The 26,024-nt window shown below is 37.0% G+C and overlaps 1 protein-coding gene across 3 annotated transcripts in view; it reads right to left on the bottom strand.

Annotated features, from left to right (window-relative positions):
• Positions 1-10,275: 10,275 nt before the first annotated feature.
• Positions 10,276-26,024, bottom strand: part of Mdfic (MyoD family inhibitor domain containing) — an 85,805-nt gene continuing 70,056 nt past the window's right edge. For all 3 annotated transcript variants that reach the window (XM_046422465.2, XM_046422464.2, XM_046422463.2), the window contains one exon: positions 10,276-13,901. In XM_046422465.2, the coding sequence (XP_046278421.1) occupies positions 13,654-13,901 (248 nt within the window). In that variant the 3' untranslated portion in view covers positions 10,276-13,653. The remainder of the gene's footprint in view (positions 13,902-26,024) is intronic.

The following is a 26,024-nucleotide window of genomic DNA, read 5'->3' as shown; positions in this document are numbered from 1 at the left end:
TTGAAACCCTACCTCAACAAATTTATTTCTGTTTTTCAACATATATTCAAAGCGATACTTTGGCATTGTAATGTGATTCTTGACAGGGCTAAGGTAAATTCATCATGCTAAACTGAAATGTTTCTGGCAGATGTCTACTCTGTAACAATCAAATTGTGTGTACTGTAATACATGATAACTACAGTGCTACTTTCTAGTTGTAAAACTTACAAGTCTGATACTTTATTAATGCACACCTGGAATGTAATAATGGGTTACCCCACCTTATTTTTTTAATTTAAGAAAACTTTCTGAAGCCAGTTTGCCAACAATGGAAAATTTTAATGAATATAGAAAAAAATATAACCCCTTTTTTTTTGCTACAAAGATATTCAGTTATTTTGATACTCTTCAAAATTATCTGCCTGTTGAAATTTAAGAAAGCCTAAAAGTGAAATATTTCCTTTTATCAATTATTAACTGTCTTCCCCGTGAAAAAAGCCATTTGTCCTAGGTGAATGCTTCTTTAAAGAAGAAATGATTGAAATATCAACAGTAAGCCTGAAATATTTTTTTAAATCATGTTTGTGATAACTTCTGCCTAAGTATCTTCATCTGTATATTTTGGTACAATTTATAATATTCTAGGTCTAAAACTTAAAAAAAAAATTTTGCTTGAAAGAAAATGTAATCCAAATGAATGGTAACTTCTTAACTTCCTAATAAATGGAAAACCACAGCACGTGACTTCTACTCTATGATATACCAAAACCAAACACTCATGGAATCCAGAGACATAGGTTCTTAGGAATCAGGCAGATTTAAACTTTCATATTATGGTGTGGATTCCCATTGCTTTCCCTTTCATACTTTCAATAATTATTTTGAAATAAATATTTGCAAGAACAAATAAAAGCCCTCAGCTTCTATGTGATGATCCAATTGCCAGATGTAAATGGAATTTCTGCCCAGGGATCAGCATTCCAATTGCCTTCAAGTCAGTTTCTCCCATTAGGGACAGAAAGAACCCAAGTGGCTGGGCTTTTGCCCTGGTGTCTCTCTTATTATTCTAGGTAATATTCTTTAAAGGCCTGCTTAAAATTCCATTGGCATCTTCAATGTGTATTTAAATATTTACATTTGAATGTAATTATTTAAAAAAAAAACAGAATTTTATTCCATGACCCTTTTGCAACTTATTATGAAAATAGTTAAAAGAGATTTGGGTTATATTATTAGGATTGAGGAAACAATGTGTGATGCTCAGAACTAAAATCAAATTATACAACCTCTCAGGGCTAGTAAACACCCTCCTGGGCTAATACAAAAATTGGAGCATGCCCAGTTGAAGATTTGAATCAGGTTGTGCAAAATGACAAAGGTTGGCAAGAATGTAACTTTAGGAATTTTACTTAGTAATTTCAGAGTTGCCGGAGGCCAACGGAAGAGTTTGAGTCATATAGTACCTAAGACTTAGGACTGAAACTAGATTTATTCATTAAGACAGTTACAAAATTACTCATTTAACTGATCAATTAGCAACCAAGAAATGGTTAGTGATTTGTTGATTTAGTTTAAAAAGGGTAAGCCAGAGGGTGTCTATAACCCTGTAATTTTTTCCCTCTCTTCTTTTTTTTTTTTTTTAATTTTTTTTATTGGTTGTTCAAAACATTATAAAGCTCTTGACATATCATATTTCATACATTAGATTCAAGTTGGTTATGAACTCCCAATTTTACCCCAAATACAGATTGCAGAATCACATCGGTTACACATCCACATTTTTACATAATGCACTATTAGTAACTGTTGTATTCTGCTACCTTTCCTATCCTCTACCATCCCCCCTCCCTCCCCTCCCATCTTCTCTCTCTACCCCATCCACTGTAATTCATATCTCTCCTTGTTTATTTTCCCATTCCCCTCACAACCTCTTATATGTAATTTTGTATAACAATGAGGGTCTCCCTCCATTACCATGCAATTTCCCTTTTCTCTCCCTTTCCATCCCACCTCATGTATCTGTTTAATGTTAATCTTTTCTTCCTGCTCTTCCTCCCTGCTCTGTTCTTAGTTGCTCTCATTATATCAAAGAAGACATTTGGTATTTGTTTTTTAGGGATTGGCTAGCTTCACTAAGCATAATCTGCTCTAGTGCCATCCATTTCCCTGCAAATTCTATGATTTTGTCATTTTTTAGTGCTGCGTAATACTCCATGGTGTATAAATGCCACATTTTTTTTATCCATTCATCTATTGAAGGGCATCTGGGTTGGTTCCACAGTCTAGCAATTGTGAATTGTGCTGCTATGAACATCGATGTAGCAGTATCCCTGTAGTACGCTCTTTTAAGGTCTTCAGGGAAAAGTCCAAGAAGGGCAATAGCTGGGTCAAATGGTGGTTCCATTCCCAGCTTTCCCAGGAGTCTCCATACTGTTTTCCAGATTGGCCGCACCAGTTTGCAGTCCCACCAGCAATGTACAAGAGTACCCTTTTCCCCACATCCTCTCCAGCACTTGTTGTTGTTTGACTTCATAATGGCTGCCAATCTTACTGGAGTGAGATGGTATCTTAGGGTGGTTTTGATTTGCATTTCTCTGACTGCTAGAGAACAAATGGTGCTGGGAAAACTGGAAATCCATATGCAATGGTGCTGGGAAAACTGGAAATCCATATGCAACAAAATGAAACTGAATCCCCTCCTCTCGCCATGCACAAAAGTTAACTCAAAGTGGATCAAGGAGCTAGATATCAAATCAGAGACTCTGCGTCTGATAGAAGAAAAAGTTGGCTCCGATCTACATATTGTAGGGTCGGGCTCCAAATTCCTTAATAGGACACCCATAGCACAAAAGTTGATAACAAAAATCAACAAATGGGACTTACTTAAACTGAAAAGTTTTCTCTCAGCAAGAGAAACAATAAAAGAGGTAAATAGGGAGCCTACATCATGGGAACAAATTTTTACTCCTCACACTTCGGATAGAGCCCTAATATCCAGAGTATACAAAGAACTCAAAAAATTAAACAATAAGAAAACAAATAACCCAATCAACAAATGGGCCAAAGACCTGAACAGACACTTCTCAGAGGAGGACATACAATCAATCAACAAGTACATGAAAAAATGCTCACCATCTCTAGCAGTCAGAGAAATGCAAATCAAAACCACCCTCTCTTCTTTATTAAGCTTGCCTCAACCTGTGTGGTCCCTAGTACTACATATCCCATTATTGATCCATCTGCATATATTCATTAATGCATTCATTTAAAGATCAATGAACATGTACTTGAACATGTCTTACCTGCAGGCACTCTGCATATCTTCTGTGCATTTTCCCCTGATTCTTGCCTTCCTTTCACTTCTCCCTGTTCACACTGCCCTTATCCACCCTGGTTCATATGCAGTACTAGCAGACTAATACAGTTGGATTTTACTCCAGATCACCTATTTTACTGGTTCTCCCACTGGAAAACACATAGTACCCTTCCCACCATCTAAACTCAAGTAGATATTACAATGATGTTTCCTAATACTGGTGAAACTGCTTACAAAGCACTTTCAAAACCACTGTCATGCTTAAGAAAACCAAGACATTCGTGGCTTAAAACCTAAATGTTCTTTAAAACTCCTGTGAACTTTGCTTTTATTAAACATTTCACATTTGTACAGTTGCGTTTGGCTATAAACACTGTGCGCATTTGCCCTGTCCATTCACTGAAGGCAATCTTTGTCTTCCAGAAATGTGTCCAACTCATTTTGCTCTGCCCCATCTGTCCTTAGCCAATGGCTTAGCTCAGGCCCTCACCATGTTTTGCACATATGTTGTGGTTTAGCTGTGGTGTATCCCCAAAACTCATATGGGAGACAATATAAGAAGGTTTGGAGGAGAAATTATTTCAGTTATAGCCTTAATCTAATCGGTAAATTAATCCCTGATGGGATTAAATAAGTGGTAAGTGGAGGCGGGTGGGGTATGGCTGGAGGAAGTTGTTTATTTGGGGTGTGGTATTTGGAGAGTGGAGTCTCTCTGTTTTCTGATCACGTGAGCTATTTGTTTCTGCCATACTCTTCTACCATGATGTTCAGCCTCAACTCAAGCCCCAAGGAATGGAGCCTACTGTCTATGGATTGAGACCTCTAAAACTGTGAGCTCTTAAATAAAATTTTCCTCCTCTACAGTTGCTCTGGTTGGGTCCTTTCATTACAGCAGTGAAAAAGGCTGACTAAAATAATATATAAATGAATGCACCATCTTTCCACTGACTATCCACATTCATTCTTCTCCCCCTCCAGCCCATCATCCATATGGCTGCCCTGATGAAACATAAATTTGCTCTCACCATGTCCTTTATTACAATCTTAGAAGGCTTCACATTTCCTTAGGGCAGTTGAGGAGACTTGGGAAAGACATTGAAGCAAGGCACTGACTCAGTTCTCTTCTCATCTGGCCTCTTCTCATCAGCTCTTGCTCTCCATCCATCCCCAAATCACCGCAACTTCACAATGTACCCATGTTTACTTTCTCTAAATTCCAATTTACATGCTTCTTCTGCAAAAACTTTCTGACTCTCCAAGGGAAACTTATTACTCATAAGAGCTATACCTTTCTCTATTCTAACTCTAATTTTGTAAAATTAATGTGCATTCTGTCTCTTGAAACTGAGACTTTGCTGACCAACACCATTTCATGTTTACTCATACCACAGGGTCTGGATACAAATGTGACCAATAAAGGGGCTGGGATTGTGGCTCAGTGGTAGAGCACTTGCCTATCACAGGTGAGGCACTGGGTTTGATCCTCAGCACCACATAAGAATGAATAAATAAAATAAAGATGTGTATATAAAAAAAAAGGATGACCAATAGATGCTCCTTGGCTAACTGGATGAATATTTGAGGCATCTATTAAGCTGTTATGGGTTGACTACCTTGGGGTTGATTTAATGCCTATGGCTTGATAAGGACCTGCTTTACCTTAGATGTGTTTGTCACTAAAGGCCTACAGATGTCATTATTAATTTGTTTCATTACCACTGGGTACCATTATACAGTATCCATAATAGGACATTTCTGTAGAGATTAATTTCCAGGCTAGGATTTCTGCCGTGGGTCTGTTTGTGTTGATGGAGATATTGAGTCATTTCAAGTTGTAGGGAACAAATGAAAACATCATCGTCTCTGAGGATCTTACATCTTTCTATGTAAACTCAGTCATAATCTCTGAATCTTTCATGGCAATGACACCCTCTTAATTTTTCTTTCCCACCACAGCTTGTTATGGTGTCAAATGATTTCAAGGGAGGTGGATGGTCACTGAAACAAAATCATGGAGGAAATTTCTGGAGTGTCCAGTGTAGTTCTTGATGTATTTTATTTGACACTAACTGCCCACATTAAAGTGACACAAACATCTAGGAGACCTGAAGTATTTACATTGTTTTGATAAATCTTAGAAATACACAATAACGAGATTGGATTCAGACAACCTGTGCATTTGCACACACAGAAACTAACTCTTCCTTACTACCTCATTAGTCAGAATACTGGCAGGAAACAGATGGCTCACTCAGAGGGCTTAATTGAAGGGAGTTTAATAAAAGAGACTGTTTGCAAAAGAACAATCAGTTGTAAGGAAACCAGCAAGGGAGTTTGAAGTGTCAGGAACTAGCAACAGTGGGAAACCATTACTTGCCCAGGCCCAAATAGGCAGGGGAGAGGGCAGCGGCTGTGGGAGAGAAACTACCTACCACACAGGAACCCCATATTCAGAGGCACAGGGCAACTGGTAAACCACTACACAGCAGTCAGGGGATCATGGAGCAGGGTGGAAATTTTATCTTGACCTCTCTTTTCTCCCACCCTCTGAGTTTCCTCCGGTGCCTATCATGAAGTGACGCCTACTGAAAATCAGAAAGGAAAGCACAGGAAAGGTAGCAGAAGCAGGAAACAGATCTAAAGGGGCAAGTGGTAAATGAGTTGCATGTTGTCTTACAAAGAATTAAAGGACATTAGTGATAAATAGTAACATATTGTGGGTTGACTGAGTTTGGGATCAATGTATATATCATGAAAGATAAGTAGCAAAAGTAGCTGCGATTTTCAATTTTTCCTAAGAATCCAAGCCAGGACACCCATTTTAAGTAAGAAAGGCACAAGACAAGAAATGGGGTAGGCAAGATTTCATATTCCCATGTCCCTGTCCCTGCTTCAAGTAGAACAGTTGTGATTATACCAATTTATTATATTAAGTAATAGATAAGATTTCATAAGAAATGGACGTACCTGAAGAAATTGGGTTTCCTAGTTCTATCGGTAACTAACAATGTTGCTTTAGTAAGTACACTTAAGTAATTTGTCCCAGTTTTTTCATCTGTAAAATGGAAGTGAAAAGTATATCCTCGAAGAGTCATAGTGTTTGTGAAGATCAAATGAGAGAATGGATATGGATTCCTTTTGAAAAGTTAAACAAGCTCTGCAAATGTCAGGCCCTATCACTTTTGGATGCTATCTTATAAAGCTTGTCCCTGGGTATGTGCTTGCCAATCATCGCATCCACTCTTTTTGACTATCTTTCCTCTACACATGGAGCATTTCAGTCAACTTCAACTTAAACATCACATACAAAGGAAAGATAAGCAGTAAGAAAATCCAAATGCGTAGGCAACACCACTGCATGTTAAAAAGAAAGAACTAGATTCACGTTGAACTTCATTTTCGTGGTGCATAACTCCCCTTTCCATAGGTCCTATTAACTTCAAAGGGAGCTCTGTGCATGTAAATGATTATATTTATTGGATGCGCCAACTCCTTCTTATCCTCCGGGCACAATTAGAAATATCATAGAAAAATGAATGTCAGAGACTAGGATCCATATTTGATATTCTATGGGAAATTTCCCATAGTTACAGATGTTAAAAATCCTGCCCAATGGTCCCGCTATGAATTTGTAGCATTTCCTCTTCTATATCCTTGGAATATTTTTTCTCTGTTTTTAGAATATTCTTATATTAAAGGAAAAATATTCTCTTTAGATCTAGTAAACTAGATCTAGGCTTTTATATAACCTGGTATAATAAAAATCTCGACTATATAACCTCCCTCTTTGAATGAACTGTTAGTACTTTCCTAAGATTATCCCATTAAAACTTATATAGCAACCCTGTTCCTACTTCAAGTTCACTAAGGGAACTGCGATTAGAAACAGTGTCTAGGAACTAAATTCCTGGATGCTCATTTTATTATTATATCAACTAAACCACACTGTAATTTCAGGATTCATTGAAAATTCAGGCCTTTATCAATATTCTTTCTAGGTAGTTAGATTTCTCCTGTTGAAATGTCCACAATCATTGAAATTATGTGGTAGGTATACAAAACCATGAACTTTTATACCAATGTGTTGTTTACTAACAGTAACAAACCACTTGCTATCCCCACTCTGTGCTATTAGTATGTATAAAGGCCTTGCAAGTGTTAGACATGGCACCTCAGCAATAGTGAGTGTGGGTATGTGTGTGTGTGCATGTGCGGGCGTGGTACGTGTGCTTATGTATATTAATCCACCTATTAGGGCATGTTAACTCTTTAACTGCATGTTTTTTGAAGTGACAATCTGGGGAAAAAAGGAAGAAAATCTCAAATTAAGTATTTAGAATTATTATGAGAGAGATGTTATAATTAAATGATAAAAACCTTTATGGATACATATCAACACGCAATGGGAGGTTTAAAAGGTACAAACAATTTTACTAATGTTGTCATGAGCAATTTTTTAAAAAAATATTCATTCCAACTAGTATTATAGACAAATAAAACCAAACCAAAGTCATTTGGATCTATTTTGAATTATTCGTAGGAGGTAAATAAGTAAGGCAGGCTAATTTTAGTAAATATTTATAGAGCAAAACAAACCAAAGTATATATAACAATCAAATTTCTAGTGAAAATGTGTGTAAGTAGGTTTATTTTGAAAGGAAAAGTCCTACTCCCAGTGTCATAACCAATTAAATTCTCCAGGTAATGACCCCATTTGCATAGTGAGCGGAACCCACAAGTGGGAATTTTAATGGGTACACCACCTGAGTACAGTAATTGAGAGTGACACAACTTGAACTAGTTTTGTGCTTACCCCACTGAAAATTCTACTCATATTATTTTTAATGTCAAGCTACAAGTCAAATTTCAAGATGATGGATTTGTTCTTTTTTAAGCACCGAGTTTGAATAAAAGAAATGCTTTAATTCTGTTATGCATTGCATATCTTTGCTTTAACTAATCTGTAGTTCCGATTCTCACCATTTCTTCATTTTCTTCAGTGATTGGAATTTAATTTTATTCATTAATTTGTGAATAATTAGATAAAAAATAATGTCCTCAGCAGCTAAATTGCTTTTGGATTGCAATTTAATGTACTTTTATCAGAATATGTATTATAGTTAATCGGGCATAATAGTTTACTAAAATGTAATTGTGTAAATATGTCCAATTATTCTTTCTGATGATCTAACAAAGTCTAATATGTATTCTTTAGTATTTCACTCTTCCTTCACTCCAGCACCAATGAAACAGTTTCTGCAGAGCTGATCAGAGATACCTTGTCATCTGAAGGTGTTACTTTTAAAAGATACTCTCCTTATCTCTCAGGCACTATTCATGTTCTTAAAAGAAAGGTGCATTCTGATTAAGGGATCATACAATGTCCAAATTAAATTATATAATAAAAGCGATTTCAAAACTTTAAGAGTCAGACACACATGATGAACTGTGCTCTCTAGGTTTTGAGGTGACATTTCAAAACTTCTTTTGTTTCACTCTAAGATTGCTTGCAATACTAACTGTTTGTAGGTGTTTGACACCACTCTGCCACATCTGTAATTGGCATAGCATCCAGCAGACAGGCTCTGTACATCTTTACGCTGCAACCTACCAAGTTAAGAAATGTATTGGTTCAATATAAAACAGCAGGCTGTTTTTAGACATAGTTACTAGTGCACAAGCTTTAATATGGCTTGGCTTCATCCTATAATGAGATCTTTTGGTTCCCTGCTCAACAGGCTTTTATTCCTTTGCAAAAGGCTATGAACTATGTCAAGTGGATCAGCTGCTTTTGTACACCCTCTTTCTTGGCTTTGGAATGTAATTCCTTTGCTTCTACCCCTTTATGCATCAGACAGAACTTAAGAACCTTTTCAGTTTTTCAAGCTAGACTTGGAATTTGTTTGAATTTGCTTTGCACCACTTTCTTAATAATTACGTTTTCAACTAAACCTCACAAAAAGACCTGCCTGCAAGTGAGCACCTAATTGCAGAGCTATTCTTTGTCTTTAACACATATATCTATACCCCATGTTGGCAATGTGTCAAAAGACAGTTTCCTAAAGTGATTTCTTCACAGTCACCTCACAACTAAATTAATGACTCTTTTTTAGCAAGCCCTAAGAGGGATGAGGTTAAGGATCTAAGGTATAAATAACGGACAAACAAACAATAGAACCAGAACTACTAGTCACAGTTCAATGTGAAGGCAGGAAAGTACTTATATTGACATCTGGCTGCTTCAGAGCTATACTCATGGCCCTAGTGGAAAATGTCATGCTCTGTCCCAGCTGGATGGAGAATAGGGTGGTGCAGATTTCAGCGTGAATGGAGACTACTTTCCTGGTGGGGCTTAGCCATAGGTTTGCTTATAATACTTTTCACCTCCTGATTGCCTATTATCTTCCTTAAAACCTGATTACATTTTGAATCACAGTCTTTTAAAATAAAGACAGCAGTCAGTGTTCTTTGGGAATTTTGCAATGGAAAAAAATATATGGTGGATTTAGTTACCAATGACAGTTTTTGCAAACTGCCCCCTTGCCCCCCCCCCAATCAGAGCTACATCACAAAGCTATGCCCTCTCAAGGACCCAATCCATCTTAAACAAAACTTCTGAATGTAATCTTAACTAAGGGAACAGCAGTAGTTCACTGTTGGAGCTAAACAGTTTCTGGCTGGCAGGTGGTGGTGAGGGGAGTTTGCAAAGTTCTATCTTGGACTGAAATTTCCCGAGGGCTATGCGACTTCCTTGAGGGGCCTACTAGTGAACCAAGCAGAGAAAACACTGTAAATTTATTGCTTATAGGGACACACAGAGAAGACTGATGAAAGACCTTCCTTGAAATACCCAAGGCTTGATGGAAAACACAAACAGTAATTGTGCAATAAACCCTATGAAAAGATGAACCAGTGTTTAAAACACAATGGTATGTTCTACTGCATTGGTGTAAATGGAAGAGAAAAATGGGCATGACAGTATTTGTTGAAATTTTATTTTGCCTCTCAGATTAGATGTATTATGCAGTAACTATATAGCCTACAAATCACAAGTGAATAGATGGACCGTAGAGGTTTTAAATTATTTGAAAAATAACCTTATCAATTAATGAACTATTCATTAGGGAGATGGGTAAACCTAAGCATTTAACTTGCATTCAATAAGGCAAAATACAGAGTCACTGGACTTGAATCACAGTTATGTTACGCAGTGACATTTAATAACATCACAATCTAGGGCAGTGATAGTGTTTATATGGATGAAGAATAGAAAGTTATTCATAAGGTTGCCTTGGTTACTCCTTGAACTGCTCAAAAAATACTAAATTCTCAGGTAAGGAAGATGGATAGAGCTGATATGCTATAAGAACACAAAAATAAAATGTATTACTGTGCTAAATAAAAATCATTCTCCTAAATGACATTATCTTGTCTTAGTTAAATACTAACTCTAAAACATTTTTAAAAATCGTGCCACTAAAAAAATCTTAAATGAAAATACTTTTGATGATATATTTTTATGTGAAATTCATATATCTTACAGGAAATTCCATAAATCTATTGAGTATCTTTAGTTTGCTCTTCAATTTCAGCATCTATTAAAATAATCCTTAATTTTATAGGTTGAGATATAATTCCCAAAGTAAACAAATTATATTAATCTACTAAAAAAGTACAAATTTTGTTTTTGATGTGAATTTTGAAAAGACCACTATTTTGATATTATATATCTAACTATGACTTGCAATATAAAATGTTCTCTATCTTCCATGGCTCATTTATGGGCATGAATCATGTGATTTACATAAGGAGATGAGGCAATCTTCTGAAAGGGATGTAACAAGATGAAATGAAGCTTCAGGCTTAAATTATAATTGAATTCATTCAAATATAAACCAATTAATACATTAATTAGATATGAAAGTATTCTATAGAACAATAAAGAAGTCATTTTTTTAATTTTAAAATATTATATTCAGGATAGTACAGGTCCAGTTTAAAAATGTTTAAGATTAAGTTTTCACACTTAAAAAGAAACCAATCTATAACTATAAAATACAGGACTTAGTCATGATAGTCATACAATTAAACAAAACATTTTACATACGGAAATTCTAAAATATATTGAAACTATTTTCACATTTTCCTGCTATTCTTTTTTTATGTTTTTTTTTTTAAATTTTAATTGTATAAGATAATTTATGGAATGACTGCCTGGCATAGAGAACTGAGGAAAAGTACTACACACATAGTTAGGAAAATAAAATTCTGGTATCCATTCATGTTCTCTGTTACAGAGAAACATTATTTGAAATTTGCTAATATTCCATCACAAATAGTAGCAGGACATAGTTAAGTAGCAGATTCAAACCACTTGTTTGAAAAATTTTGCTGCATAAAAATCAAATGTTCAAACAATTCCAGATCATTAAGAGGCTTTATATATTTACAAACAGATGCTATTCTTACATCCTAATATATAAGCCTAAGTTAATTTGGGTATATGTAAATATTCTGATTCTGATTATATTTGATGTAACAAATGTAAGACACTCTTTAGAAGAGGAAGAAGAAGATAGCTATTTAAGAATTATATTTAAACCCCCCAAATGTAAAGGGTTTGTGTTTGCATGTGTGTGTAAATGGCACTAAAAGGAAGAGTTTGCTAATGCATTTTTAAGCCCTTTAATAATAATATAATTAGAAATTAGGTTTCATCTCAAAGGAAAACCATAGGTGACATTTCTGAGCTTCAGGTTAAAAACTCTCTTATAAAAGTCCTAGGTTTGCTGAAAGCTTCCTAAAAATATGCTCTTGTGGTTACTATCAATGTGATGCTCAGTCAGAAGTACTGACAGTAACTGTTAATCCCAAAGTACAATTTCCAAAACTTCCACAAGGAATTATATTGAATTAAACTCAACTACAAATTTTGGGCAGATCAAGCTCTTAGGAAAGCACATAGTATGAAAATTCACTCTCCTTCTCATCTGAGCTGCTCAGACTCCTCCTGGTCAATAATTGCACAAAGGGTCTTTGTTTCTTTACACATAGAGATCCTTATAACCTTCCATAAATCCTGAAATTTGGTCACAGTAGTGTGTGTTCAGGTTCCTCTCACATTGGAAAGAATGGTTTGGCATCTAAAATGAACTGTGAACTATAAAACTGGTTAAGAAATAAATGGAAAGAGAACCCCCCACCCCCCACCCCCCGTCCAAAAGACATAAGGCTCTCAAAAGAAAACCTTTGAATAAATCAATGTCACATGTTGAGATTTTAGTATTAAAAAAATCTTCTAACTTAAATGAAATTAGTTCAAGGGTTTCTTTTTTTGTAAAATATTGCTATTTTAATAAGATATTGTTTTTATCAGAATTTTATCATAACATTTAAATTATGGGTAAGAAAATGCATACTTTTAGTTCATTTAAATTTTATAGTTTAAAAAAAGCTATATCCCTACAACTAAGAAGAAAGTGCTAACGGCATTTTGGTTTCTTTTAACTGATTAAGGACACACACAGTTCAGACTGTCCACCTAAAACTTTGTCCTCAATCAAAATAACTCATTCAAGTAGCAGAAGAATCACTCATCGACAGAGGCGTCCTCAAATTCCACATCCTCTTTAAAGCTTTGCCCAATCTTTGGGTAGTTCTTTTCTGTTTATTCCTATGGTCTTTTGCAGTTTCTCTCTCACAATCCCCTCTTCAGTACACCTTATGGTATGGCTCATTTCTTACAGGTCTTTTTCCTTTGCTATACTGCACACTGCTGTGGACAAGAGTGGAATAACATCCACCCTGTGAGGACCAGAGGACAGCAGCCACAGCCAGTGCTGGACATCTAAGGAACAAGTGGGGCCGGGGAAGCTGAGCATGTAAGTCACCACTAGGTCCCAGGTGTTGTGCAGGTGTCTCTCCCAAAGTTTACTATAAAGTAAAGATACTTACTTTTAACCTCTAAAGGATAAACATTAAAAATAAGTGGTCCAGTTTAAATAGGCACTGTAAAAGCATTATCCCTAGAATGATTGGGAAAAAACAGAAAAATTGACAAAAACAAGGAGACATTTAATGTGTGTGTGTATGCGTGTGTGTGTGTTTCTCAAACTGTCCCTCTGTTATTGAAACATTAAGAATTTTCAAAAACTAGTTAAAGTAGTTGAAATTTCACATATTAAACCATGTGGATTTGGTGAGAGAAAAGGCCTTTCAGAGAATATGTAAAATATGGAGTTAACAGTGTAAGTACTGAGCTGTTTTATGAGAATCTTACCACATGTTTTCCTTCCCCCTTCCAAAGAAAAGTTTAAAAAAGTTCTCCAGTTTTAACACAAACAAAAGATAAATATTTATGAAGGAAAACAAATTCCACAGCATTCCATACAGATTTCCAAACAGTCCGAGGATTCACAACAGGCATCCATGATGCCACAATCCATGTCGCAAGGGCAGTTACAGTCCTCCCCCATTTCATCGCCACAGCAGCAGCAGCAGGCTTCCGAGGTGCAGATGCCACACGAAGCTTGTCCCAGGACAATGTTGCAGAGGGTCAGGAATTCACAGAACAAGCATGCCAGGATACAGTGGACACAGCAATCTTCATTTCCAGTCATGAGGAGACCACATAGTGGAGAAAAAGAAGGAACACAAAATAGACATGTCATGAAGAGACTGAATAAGAATCCATCAAAGTTATTGTCCCAAATGACATGTGGCCCTTGACATTTCTTGTGATCTGGAAGCTCATACAGGGGCTAAAACCTAAATTCCAGATGAGAGGTCTTTAGATGTAGATTCCAATTAGTAAAAAAAAAAAAAAAAAAAAAAAAACAGCAATAACAAAAACCTTGGCTTTGTGCGTATGTTTGTGTCACTTGTGTTATTACCATGGCACATAGTGCAGTGGCCCTTGGTCCTACCTACCACTTCTCTATACTTCTTCCCCGCTGTCCACAGAATACTGGACTGAAACAGTGCCAAGACACTAAGTAGAAGTTTCCTTCAACTGCTCCACGTACATGCTTCAAAATTAGAAAAGAAGCTGGACATAGTGGCACATGCCCATAATTCCAGAAATTTGGGAAGATGAGGCAGGAGGTTTACAAGTTTGAGACCAGCCTCAGAAACTTAGTAAGGCCCTAAGCAACTTAGCGAGACCCTGTCCCAAAATTTAAAACAAAGCAGGAATGTGGCTCAGTAGGTGGTGAAGCACCCCTGAATTAAATCCTTAGTACCAAAAAAAAAAGGGAAAAATAAATATTGGTTGTGTTATTAAATAATAATTTAATCATTAAATCAGAATCCATTAGCCTGGATTAACATGTTTTACTTTCCAACAGACTCAAGACACAACTTCAGATTTTTTTTTTTTAAATTGCAAATGAATTTGAAAAAAAAATATATTGAGAGTCTCTAGTTGGGTCCAATCATTGTTACTGAAATAGTTCTGCCTATTTCTAACAAAGGGATGCAAAAGTGTGAATAATGACATAGTAACTTTTCTTTCCCACCTCACTGGGTGGCAAAATACTTTACGAATCTAGTATTTCCTGATGCCTCTCTGAATAACAATGTTTACCAAATTTCATAAACTGATGAAAGTGAGAAATCAAACAAAACTCAATCTAATAAGTTTAACACAGCATATTCTAAAATTTCTTTCTTTAATGTTTTGGAGCAATTGGGAGGAAATTAAGTGAAGGAAATTTCTATTTCTGGAGACCTTTTAACACAGATAATAAAATCAGATTATGCTAAGCGAAGCTAGCCAATCCTTAAAAAACAAATGCCAAATGTCTTCTTTGATATAAAGAGAGCAACTAAGAACAGAACAGGGAGGAAGAGCATGAGGAAAATATTAACATTAAACAGAGACGAGTGGGGGGAGAGAAAGGGAGAGAGAAGGGAAAGCATATGGAAATGGTAGGAGACCCTCAATGTAACAAAAAATTACATATAAGAGGTTGTGAGGGGAAGGGGGGGGGGAAACAAGGGAGAGAACTGAACAACAGCAGATGAGGTAGAGAGGGAAGATGGGAGGGGAGGGGAGGGGAGGGGGATAGTAGGGGATAGGAAAGGCAGCAGAATACAACAGTCACTAATATGGCATTATGTAAAAATTGTGAATGTGTAACTGATGTGATTCAGCAATTTGTATTTGGGGTAAAAAGGGGAGTTCATAACTCATTTGAATCAAATGTATGAAAGATGATATGTCGTGAGCTTTGTAATGTTTTGAACAACCAATAAAAAAATAAAATAAAATAAAATTGGGAAGAGAAAAAAAAAAAGAACAATGGTTAAGACATTTGTCCAATATCAGAAACATTTGTGAATTTTTTCCAGGATTATTTCCAGTGTATTTTGTGGATATTTTGTTATTTGCTTTTATATTTTGGACAATGTGACTCTAAATATGGGGACCCCTTGTCCTACAACAGCAACAAAATACAACCACCCTACCTTCATCACACTCTCACAAGCCCTTTGTGTTTCTGAAACTGGCATTAAAATTGTGTGGCTTCGATGGAGTTTCAGAAAATTGTGTGAAAACCAAAAAATAAAGGAAAGAAACAAAGTCAACAACAAACCACCTTGTTGCGTTAGTAGCTCTGCCATGATTGGGAAACGTGCTGCTCTCTCTGTAATGTCCCCAACTTCTGCAAGGAGATGGTGGAACCCCTTCAGCATCACTGCTATATGTGTTTTAGGTAAGGAAAGCCATTACTGAAACACCTGTGGCAGTTTCCACCTCCACAGGCCTGCTCCTAGCCATCCCCCATAAGTCCCCAACTCCTTGAACATCCCCAGTTTCTGTGCAGCCTCTACCTCTGTTGGGAATTCAGAGGGTGGAAGGAAATAAAAATGGAAAAGTAGTCCTACTCTATATGTTAAATGGCAAAAAGTGGAGTGTCAAGAGACAACTCTGAAGGGAAACTCCAGAGGTGCTTGTGAAATTAAATGCTAAAAGAACACTCTGATCTTTCCTTTCATTCTTCTTGGTGCCCCGCCCTCTCTCCTATATGATGGTCCATGCAGTTATAAAGATTGCAGAGTCCTGAGAGTCTTTGGGTCTCTCCATCTTTCCCCAGTGCTGATTTCTGTCAGTATCCATTCATTTCAGAAGAACCCTGAAATCCACTAACATGATGCTAAAGTTCATTGATTTGCAAAGTTCTAGGTTTCTAGAAAATGTTGGTGGTTTCCCTCTGACTATATTCTTTCTATAAATATTTCATGTCAATATCTGTTTGCTTTTTCTCTGTTCAGTTGAGCTTTTCCAGGATTATATTTTCCATCATGGTTTGTAAAATATTTGAAATGTTATAAAGAACTACTTTATAGATATTAAGAAAATAGTATTTAGCAGCATGCCAGTTCTATTCAATGTGTCTTCACACAAATACTCCTATGAACTGATTCCAACAATATTTCCTTGAGACATTAACTTTCTATTTCACTGTAGTATGCTTAAATTACAAGACTGAGAGAGGGAATCTATAAACATTCACTTGACATTGAAAAACCTTCAAGTGCATATTCTTAAAACACTAGTAATAGTTATTGAGCATGTACAGTCCATATAGTAATCATAAAACACACCATACAGAGAACTATATGTAAAGGATCTATCCATTTAAAGGGGAAAGAATGTCCCACTCGACCTTAGAAATAAAGGGTTATAATATACATTTCTACACAATCTATCAAAATAGATAAAGGGTTATAATATACATTTCTATACAATGTATCAAAATAGAAATCAAACTGTATAAATTCCTTGAAGTAGCAAATTTTTCTCAATGTCATGTAGTTGGGATTGACCCATGCTGATTCATGTATCTGTGGATCATTCACTTTCTAGGTGTACAGAACCTCATTGAATTAATATTCATCAATTGATTTGTCTGTTTTATTATTATAAATATTGTGACTGTTTTCCATGTTCTTGCTGTTTCAAACATTGCTTTTTAAAACAAATTATCTAGTATCTTAGAATACATTTGCTAAATAACTAGCAGAATTATTGGTTCACAGTATTGCATGTTTAATCTTATTGGGTAATACCAAATTTGTTCCCAAAGTGATTGCTCCAGAATTTACTCCCACCAAGTCTCAGATTGCTTATTACTCCACAGTCCTTGAAACCATCACATTTTAATATATGCCAATTTGTTCAGTATGAAATGGCATCTCATGGTAGTTTCACACATTGCATTTCTTTGTTTGTTAATGCATTGACTATGCAACATCTTTCCATGTCTGTTTCTGACCACTCAAGTTTCCTGTTCTTTGAAATGAGTGTTATTTTATTTTGAGACAAGATCTTGCTAAGTTACTGAGTGCCTTGCTAAGTTGTTGAGGCTGATTTTGAACTTGACTACCTCCTGCCTCAGTCTCCAGCGCCCCCTTGGAGTACAGGCATTGCTACCACACCAAGCAGTATTATCTCTTCTTTATCAATGCAGAGACTGACCTACAGAAAAGATGGGAGATTTTATAAAGGTAACAGAAGCAGTAAGCAGCAGAGCCAGGATCAGCAGCCAGGCATTTCATCCTGGGTTGGTGGTCATTTCTAACCTTGGGTAATATTCTTGGAGAAAGATCAGTTATGAATCCCAAACTTCCTACTGATTTTTTTCTTTATCATTTACCTGTTTTTAGCCTTAATTCATGTTCCTTTTCCTTTCTAAAGATTGTTGTGAATTTTAGCTTTAATAAAGAATTGGTAGTATATGTTAACCTTCAACAAGTCAGAGCAAAGTCATTGCTGAGCTGGAGAACTGATAAGCTGCCAGTCACATTCTTGAAATAGATAGAAGAGGTTAGGCAGCCTAGAGAGAGATGATGTCTCAACTAAAAAAAAAAAAAAAAAAACAAATATGGAACTCCAAAACATAGAAATCAAGACCGTGATTATATGAAAAAGAGCAGTTGCAGGCATTACATAGGAACTCTAGCAGTGAAACATATGATAGGCGAGACCTTGAAAGATTAAGCTCTTTACGTAAATATTAAAATTTACAAAAATTAGATATCATCTCAAAACATAGATCTTTAGTGATTTGCTAGAAAAACACTTTGGGCTACTTGGAAAAGCCAAATCTATTAACAAGCATTTCAAGAAGCCACAAACCAAAATGCATTTTAAAGATTGCAGAGATAATAGACAAGATGTATTGTCACACATTCATTTTTCTCTATAAGTGGAGAATTAAGAAACAAAAAATGAATTCCTAAATTCTATTCAATCAATTACACTATATACACAGTCTTGATTTTTATTATTTGTTAAGAAAGCTTTGTTATTGTTGTTGTTTTCTTTTTTCTTTTCAAAGTTGAGTTCCATAAATGTGCTTAGATTGTGACTCAGGGTAATTATCAGGCTAAAATAACTAAGAAATAGCTGTTACAGTTTCTACCCTCACTACAGCCAAGAGGCATCAAGGATCATAAAAAGCATTAAAATGGTGGTTTTATTTGAAGCAAGAGAAATTATAAAAATGATCATGCTCAGGAAAATTTGAGAAACAAACTTTTAAAAGATGGGTCCACTTGTATCCATTGTGGTTCACTGTAAGAAACAATTCTTTTTCCCTCTATTCTAGAGGCTTTCAGTTTTTATGATTTTCTTCGGTCATGACTTGCTATTTTTGCCAAAAGTGTTTAACCTTTGAGAAGCCAACTGGGTTCTGGGAAGGATGCCTGCCCTAAACTGGGCCAAGCAAGAATTGCACAATTCAGCCTACTGAGAGGAGAACTCAGCACAAGACTGACAGCTACTGTAAATTTAGGAAAAATAAAGGAACACACCAGCAACTAAGCAGCTAGAAAGAAAGCGTAAAAGGAAATCTTCAGCACAACATTTGACTTATAAAGCAAACAAAACAAAACAAAACAAAAAAGGGAACTGTTATGAATATTGCAGACACAACCCCAAACAGAACCTTAGAGCCCCATGAAAAGGTGTCACTGTTAAGCCCACGAAGCTGGCATATCTGCAGAGCTGATCGCTCTCAATGCCACTCAGGTGACAACCGAAACTGACTTACACAGCATCTTAGATGACTGCTGAGAAAAGCTGTGACTGATCTAAGGAGCTCTGTTCTCTTTAAAATGAAACTGAAGGCACGTTCTTATGAGAACAGTTTACAATGAAATTGTCCAAAATGTATTTACCACTCAGTATGGAGCCAAAAATATAGCAGGAAATTTTGCAAAAGCAAAAAGAGTCCTGATTAAGAGCCATCAAGAAATTACTCCCATATATGATTTTGGTCAAATTATATTGTTATATTGAGTGCATATGTAACAACAAATCCCATCATTAGGTACAATGCACCAATAAAAAATGTGCAAAGAGAAGAAAAAAAGAAACTATTCATACAATAAACTCAGCTCTGATGTAAACAAGTCTTTTTAATTTCTCTAGTTTCTTTCTTTTAAGATGTGGTGTGACAGGTGCTCTGAGTTTCTTGGAACAAAGATACCAAACAGTTGAAGTGGAATACAGGAAAGGACAGGGCAGTGAATTCTGAGAACAACCCACAACCCATTTTCAAGCGAATGCAGATTTGTGTGTTTCTTATCTTGACTAATCTCTAATAAACTTTCCTATGACTTAAAATGCTTGAAAATACTTTCTAAATCTAATTTCCACTACCAAAGCCATGTACTGAGAAATAGAGGCTCCTTAACATTCAACAGGCCAAAAATATGTCAAAAAGCCAATATGGATTAGAACTTTAGAAGAGCTACATGTGATGAGTGATCAAGTGCTTTGAGATCAGGCCTGACTTTGTATCTTTACTATCAGAGGTACAGAGCACCCAGGGCTGTTCCTCACTCTTCAGCTGCTCAGAGGCATATTTGCCCAGGGGTGGTAAGACACCACCAATTGTGCAGGGGCACATCTGGGTGGGGGCATTCCTGTTCTCAGATACTGCTTTACTGTTACTGTTGTTACTAAATACAGGATCAAAAGGCAGGCTGCAAGTGGGTTTGGCTATTCACAATCACAGCCAAGATGGCTGAGTGTCTAGTCTCTGTGAAAATCCAGCTGTGAGGGAGGAGACACAGACATCTCTAGGGAGTCTTGCTCCTCAAGTGTGTGGGGGCGGGAAATACTTACTAATGCTTCACGGTAGCTTAGTCTCAAGTAGCTCCATGTCTCCAAGACAGGGGACACGCAGCATTTTTGGCCCACGGCCCTGGACTGACCTCTTGCCTGAATAAACTAGCCTGAAGTGTGCCTCCTATACAACTGTCCCCAGAGGCCCTGAGCCGTCACCAGAACATTTTCCTAGTGGGGAGGAAACTGAGGTAGGTCAGGAGGTAAAAAGAAAGCTAGGGAAGAGCTATATTTTCCACTGCAGCACAAAGAAGAGCATACTTTTGCATGCTGAACAATAATCTTTACGACTATCTTTCCTCTCAACGAATTCAAAAGAACCTTGGAAAAAAAACAGTCCCATCCTGCCGCACCCTGTGAAGGGATTTCTCAATAACTTTCCTACTACAAGTCCAAATCCTGAATCCATCCCCATCCTATGGGAGACGCGTTTGCATTTTAAATTACAGAAAATGAACAGCCCAGTTTTTTTGTTTCTCTTCCCCATTTGTCCTGTTACCTGATCTGTGGTTGACACATTTAGTATTCCAAGGTCTCAGAGAGATTTGGTCCAGTACTTGGTTGTGATTTAACTGTAGCACAGGTTCAAGGAGTCTTGTCTAAAGAAGTACATTTTACAAAGTCTAGGATGATAACACATGTATGAGCAGAGGTTTCGTTTCCCTGAAATCTTAAGGCAGAAACCCAAAAAGGGGAAACAGTTTTTTTGGTTTGTTTGTAGCAGGGATTGAACCCAGTGGCATGCAACCACTGGGGCACATGTCTTAGCCTTTTTAAATTGAGAGACAGGGTCTTACTATGTTGTTTAGGGCCTCGCTAATTTGTTGAAGTTGGCTTGAACTTGCGATCCTCCTGCCTCAGCCTCCTGCGCCACCATGCCCACCAACAATGTAATTATCAAAGGTGCTCATTTAAAATGTTTTCCAGATAAAGTACATGGGCAAAGAGGAGCAAAAGAAAGGATAAATAATATTGATGATGTAAATAATACTTGCATTTGTTTACTGAATTTTGCAACCTTATAATATCACAAATTTGATAGCCAAGAAGAACATTACTGCTCTCATAGGGTTATAATAAAAAATAAAAACAGATAATGCAAAACAAGTGCTGAATAAAGGATTTATCAGGTAAGTTCCTACTAAAGATAGTCACTGTGATGGTAATGATGAGCACGGCAAAGTACTATTCTGGGAAGAACGTACCTCTCCTTCTACCTGGGTCCGTTCACCTGATAACCACAGCAACACAGGGCCATTCTACTGTAACTGCTGGTTTATAAAAAGCTCCATTTATAGCTTGAACACAAGACAAGAAAAAGAAGCAAGAAGCAACTGTAAAAGACAGAATTAGCAGAAGAGTGAAGCAGAAATCTGCCAGGAAAAATTTAGTAATCTTGTGTTTGGTCACAGCAGAAGACTTAAAAATACCAATCTACTTTTCCATATTTCAATTATTATCCATTTATTTTCTCCAGAAGCTAGAAAGCAAAAACAGAATAAGACCATACTATACTTGAACCTATTCAGTGCTATTTTAAGTTGGCCCGTTGAAATATCTCTAGTGCAAGTATAATTAGGAACAAGGTTGAATATAAATTTTGGAAAATAAAATTTACTTTAGATCTTAAAAGCTTTTTCCTAGAAAGAGTCAGTGTCCAACAGTCTCCTCAAGTTGGTAACAATATCCTTCATGACTAGGGCAAAATATATGAAAGTAAGATCCTTTACTTTTAATAAAAATGTGTATTTGAAAAAAAAATGACTAAAAAAAATCTTCACCAAGTGCTTGATATTTTTCCTAATTTTATTTTCCCAGCTGTTTATTTCACTTTTTATTTGTCCTTGGTTTAAACATTGTGCAAATTATATTATGAAAATAAATTATTCTTTTTTAAAACCCTAACACATCCACTGAGTGATTCTGTAAGACTTTACAATGAAGAGGAGAAGAGAGGCAGGCCATACCCTGGCCTCCTCTGATGCTTCTAGTCACTGATATCAGCTTATTACAGAGACCTAGGAGGTTGGCAGGGTCATCTGTGACCCAAAGTCTTCATGGCAGAGGGAGTAAACAAACACCCCAAGAGGGGGCTGACAGCCCTTTGGGTGACAGTTTCACAGGAATGGGATCCTGTGCAGCAATTCTCCTGGCACTTGACCAATCTGGCTCAGCAAGAGTCCAAAGGCACCTTTGAAATCCAAAGAGCTGAAAGGTCCCCAGCATGACTGTTCCTGCAGTCCCCAAAGGAGGCAGGGGCAGCATCGTGGCAGGAGGTCCACCACAGGAGAAGCCTCACCTAAAGACAGCTCAGGATGTGCTCCCTAGCCCTGACAGAAGAGACAGGCCCCAACCAAAGAAGCACAGCAGTCTCCCCCACTCACCAGGCAAGATGAAGAGGAACAAGCAGAGTAAAATGTTACAGCGAAATGAGACACCAAAGCACCTTTCAAAGCAGAGCGCAGGAGGCAAATCCTATTATTTATGGAATTAATTTGTAAATCAAAGATGGCATTGTTACACTTTCCACTCCTCTCCTCCCCCCCATCCATGTTACATTTGATTTTTTTAAGGCACTATCACAAGCCTTAAATGAATGGGATGGCATGACATTGAAATTTTAAGGTACAAATATTTCCAACTTAAATTAGTGTACAATCAAAACAAAACAACAAAAAAAAATGTGTAAACATGCTTGCAAGTAATCTAAAAATGACCAAAGCAGATAAACCTGGTTTTCTCATACAGTAAAATTTTGCAAGACTGCGTATTACTTTAAATAGTAGAAATGATAAAAATTAAAACCCTCTTACTGAGCTGCTTCCCATCTTCTGCCCTCATCCAGGCTACACCCAGCTGAGAGTCTTCTGAGTCACATGTAATGACATGTAATGACATGTAACGACCTACCAGGACCATGTAGGCAGGCAAATGCCAAAGTACAAAAGAAATACTACAAGTGCCCACAGTTCTTATCTCTGTCTGTGTTGGGTTTAAATGCAGTTATTTGGCATCAGGAAAAATAGCACATTTAGGGACACAAAAACAAAGGTGTTTCAGTTAATGATCATCTTTCCATCTAATCAGTGGCACTGACAATCAGTTGTTACCCTAGTTATGAGGACTGTGATACTGGGAAATTAAAACCCGGTTTTCTAGTCTTGGCTCTGTCACATTAATTGGCTGAGTAATCTTGAACAAGTCATTTCATTGAGTATTGGTTTGCGTACAATGGAGGGGAAAATGGTCTCTATGTTCTTTTCAAGTACCAAAATTCCAGAAAGATATAATCTACTATTATTTATAGCCAGTAGATTTTTAAGTCTAGCTCACAGTCTTGGCCTTGAGGAAAGTCATTATTGAGCTCAATGCACTATTCAAAGCACACGGAAAGTTAATTAATGCTGAATGCAACTTGACTGTAAACTGGCTAAGCCCCAGGAGCAGATGGTCATACTGTGCAGGAACCATCAGGCCACAGCCCAGAGAGTCTTGCTGCAGATACTGAATGTGGGCCCAGAAAGCAGGCTCTGTGTAAGTAATGGGCAATGGTCAAAGTATGAATGGTGCACTCTGGTCCCTAGGAGAGGTTAGAATCACATGTATTAGCCACAGAAGACTTTTTAAAAATGGTGAGGTAATAGGAAATGAGGAAACAAAGTGAATGAATAAATACAATGTTCATTCTTGAGCAGCACAGGAATCAAGAGACAAGGCCTTGGTGGTTAAATGTTTATTCAAGAAAACTTTGTAAGCATTTGCCTACATGACAGACTCGACCTTAGCTGCACAGATGAAAATCAAATAACACAATATGCTACTAAATAAAATCATAGTTATGATGTAGTGTGTTAACTGCTGGGACTCTGATAAACCGAAGATGCTAGTGGAATAGGAATGACCAGAGCTGAGCTGATACCTCCTAGGCATCATCTCTTCTTCATAGAGAACCTCATAAGATGCATTTTGATCATTTTATAGACTAGAAAAGTTTCAAAAAGTTTGTGTAACTGGCTCAAGGTTCAAGATACTAAAAGGAAGATCCAGGATTTAAATACAGGTCTATGGGATTCCAAAGGCTGTTTCTCATCACCAACATAAATTATCTCCATGTTTTATTTTATTCATTGCCAACCATTTACAAAGTGCTTGCTATTTTTACAGGCACGATACAAGTGGCTATAAGTATTTGGTCATTCAACTCTCATAACAATTTTATAAGATAGATGCTATTATTAACCTCATTTTACAGATAAGGAAACAGAGGCGCAAATGAATGGAATATTCCATGTTCAATTCAGACTTATAAAATGGAGCTTTAAGGGGTGGAAGTATAAAGTACAGAGCAGAGGGAGGAAGTCAGGGTAATCCCTGTGCTGTCTTGAAGAATGTTTAGCACATGTTAGGTGAGACAAATTAAAAAAAAAAGAGAGAGAGAGAAAGAAAAAGAAAGGTTGTTCTAACTAGTAGAAAGGCATAGAAACAAGAATATGACCATTTGAGAGATGCATGTGGCTCAATATTGTTGAAACTGTAGAAAACAAAATACCTCCAATTTTTCCGTATTAGAAATGAGAAGATAATCTTGCAGGGTCAGTGGGGTCAGGCAGGTGATTTTAAGGAACTATAGGGATAGAGTTAACCTGAGTTGACAAAACACGGTTGAGGCACAGAAGGGAAGAGAAGAGTCAAGTGTAACTCCTGATTTCTGGAACCATTAGCTAGGAAAAAAAATCTAGGCGTAAAAAAACAGTTTGGTTTAAAATTGTACCATATATATATTGGTGTTGACTGTGAGGTATGTTAAGTCTGAAGATATTCAAATGGAGATGTTTAAAAAGTGGCTGCGGACTATCCTGGAGTGTGAGAGGTAGATCGGTCGGTCTGAGACGGAAAGTGAGAGCAGGTTGGTGCATTCATAGTCATTATTGTCATTATTCAATTAGCCAGGGACCAGGTGCAGGATAAAGGAGATGAAAGGGAACAACAGCATATGAGGAAAAGACAGAAGAAGAGCTGGCAAAGGAGGAAAAACTGGAAAAGGGGATTCAAGCAAGCAAAATAAATAAATAAATAAACAAACTAACAAACAAACTCTTTGCCTAGAGAAATTTCAGTGATGTAGCAGAAATAGAAGGGAAGAGCTGGGAGACAAAAAGTAACCAGAAGGCAAGGAGGCAGAGACCACGCATGCAGACATCCTTTCAAGAACTCTGTCAAGGGAAGGGAGAAACCTGAGGAAAACTTCAAAGGGGTGCAGAATCCAGACAGGGACACACACACACACACACACTTCTGCACGCTCAACACTCACAGATTTTCAGATAGGAAAGATGTGCATGTGTTTACCATTCCCTGGAAGACAGTCTGAACATTATGGAAAGGGTTCTCAATGGAGTAAGGGGATGGGGGCTCTCCATGTTTGAAATGGAGGTAAAATCAAGCCAGGGTCTAGGTTGGCTTGTAGATGGTGGAGCCCAGGGTCAAAGACCCTGAGGAAAAACTAAGGGTCTTTTCTGCCCCTGGAGAGCAAGGGAGGCTGCAGAGAGCTTCTTCAACAGGAAAACAAACAAAATGTGATAGTGATTG

The sequence above is a fragment of the Marmota monax genome, unplaced genomic scaffold, assembly GCF_021218885.2.
Source record: "Marmota monax isolate L192 unplaced genomic scaffold, Marmota_monax_Labrador192_F-V1.1 WCK01_AAM20220418_F8-fsc00027, whole genome shotgun sequence".
Classification (NCBI taxonomy): Eukaryota; Metazoa; Chordata; class Mammalia; order Rodentia; family Sciuridae; genus Marmota; species Marmota monax.
This window is presented reverse-complemented; position numbering and strand designations above follow the sequence as displayed.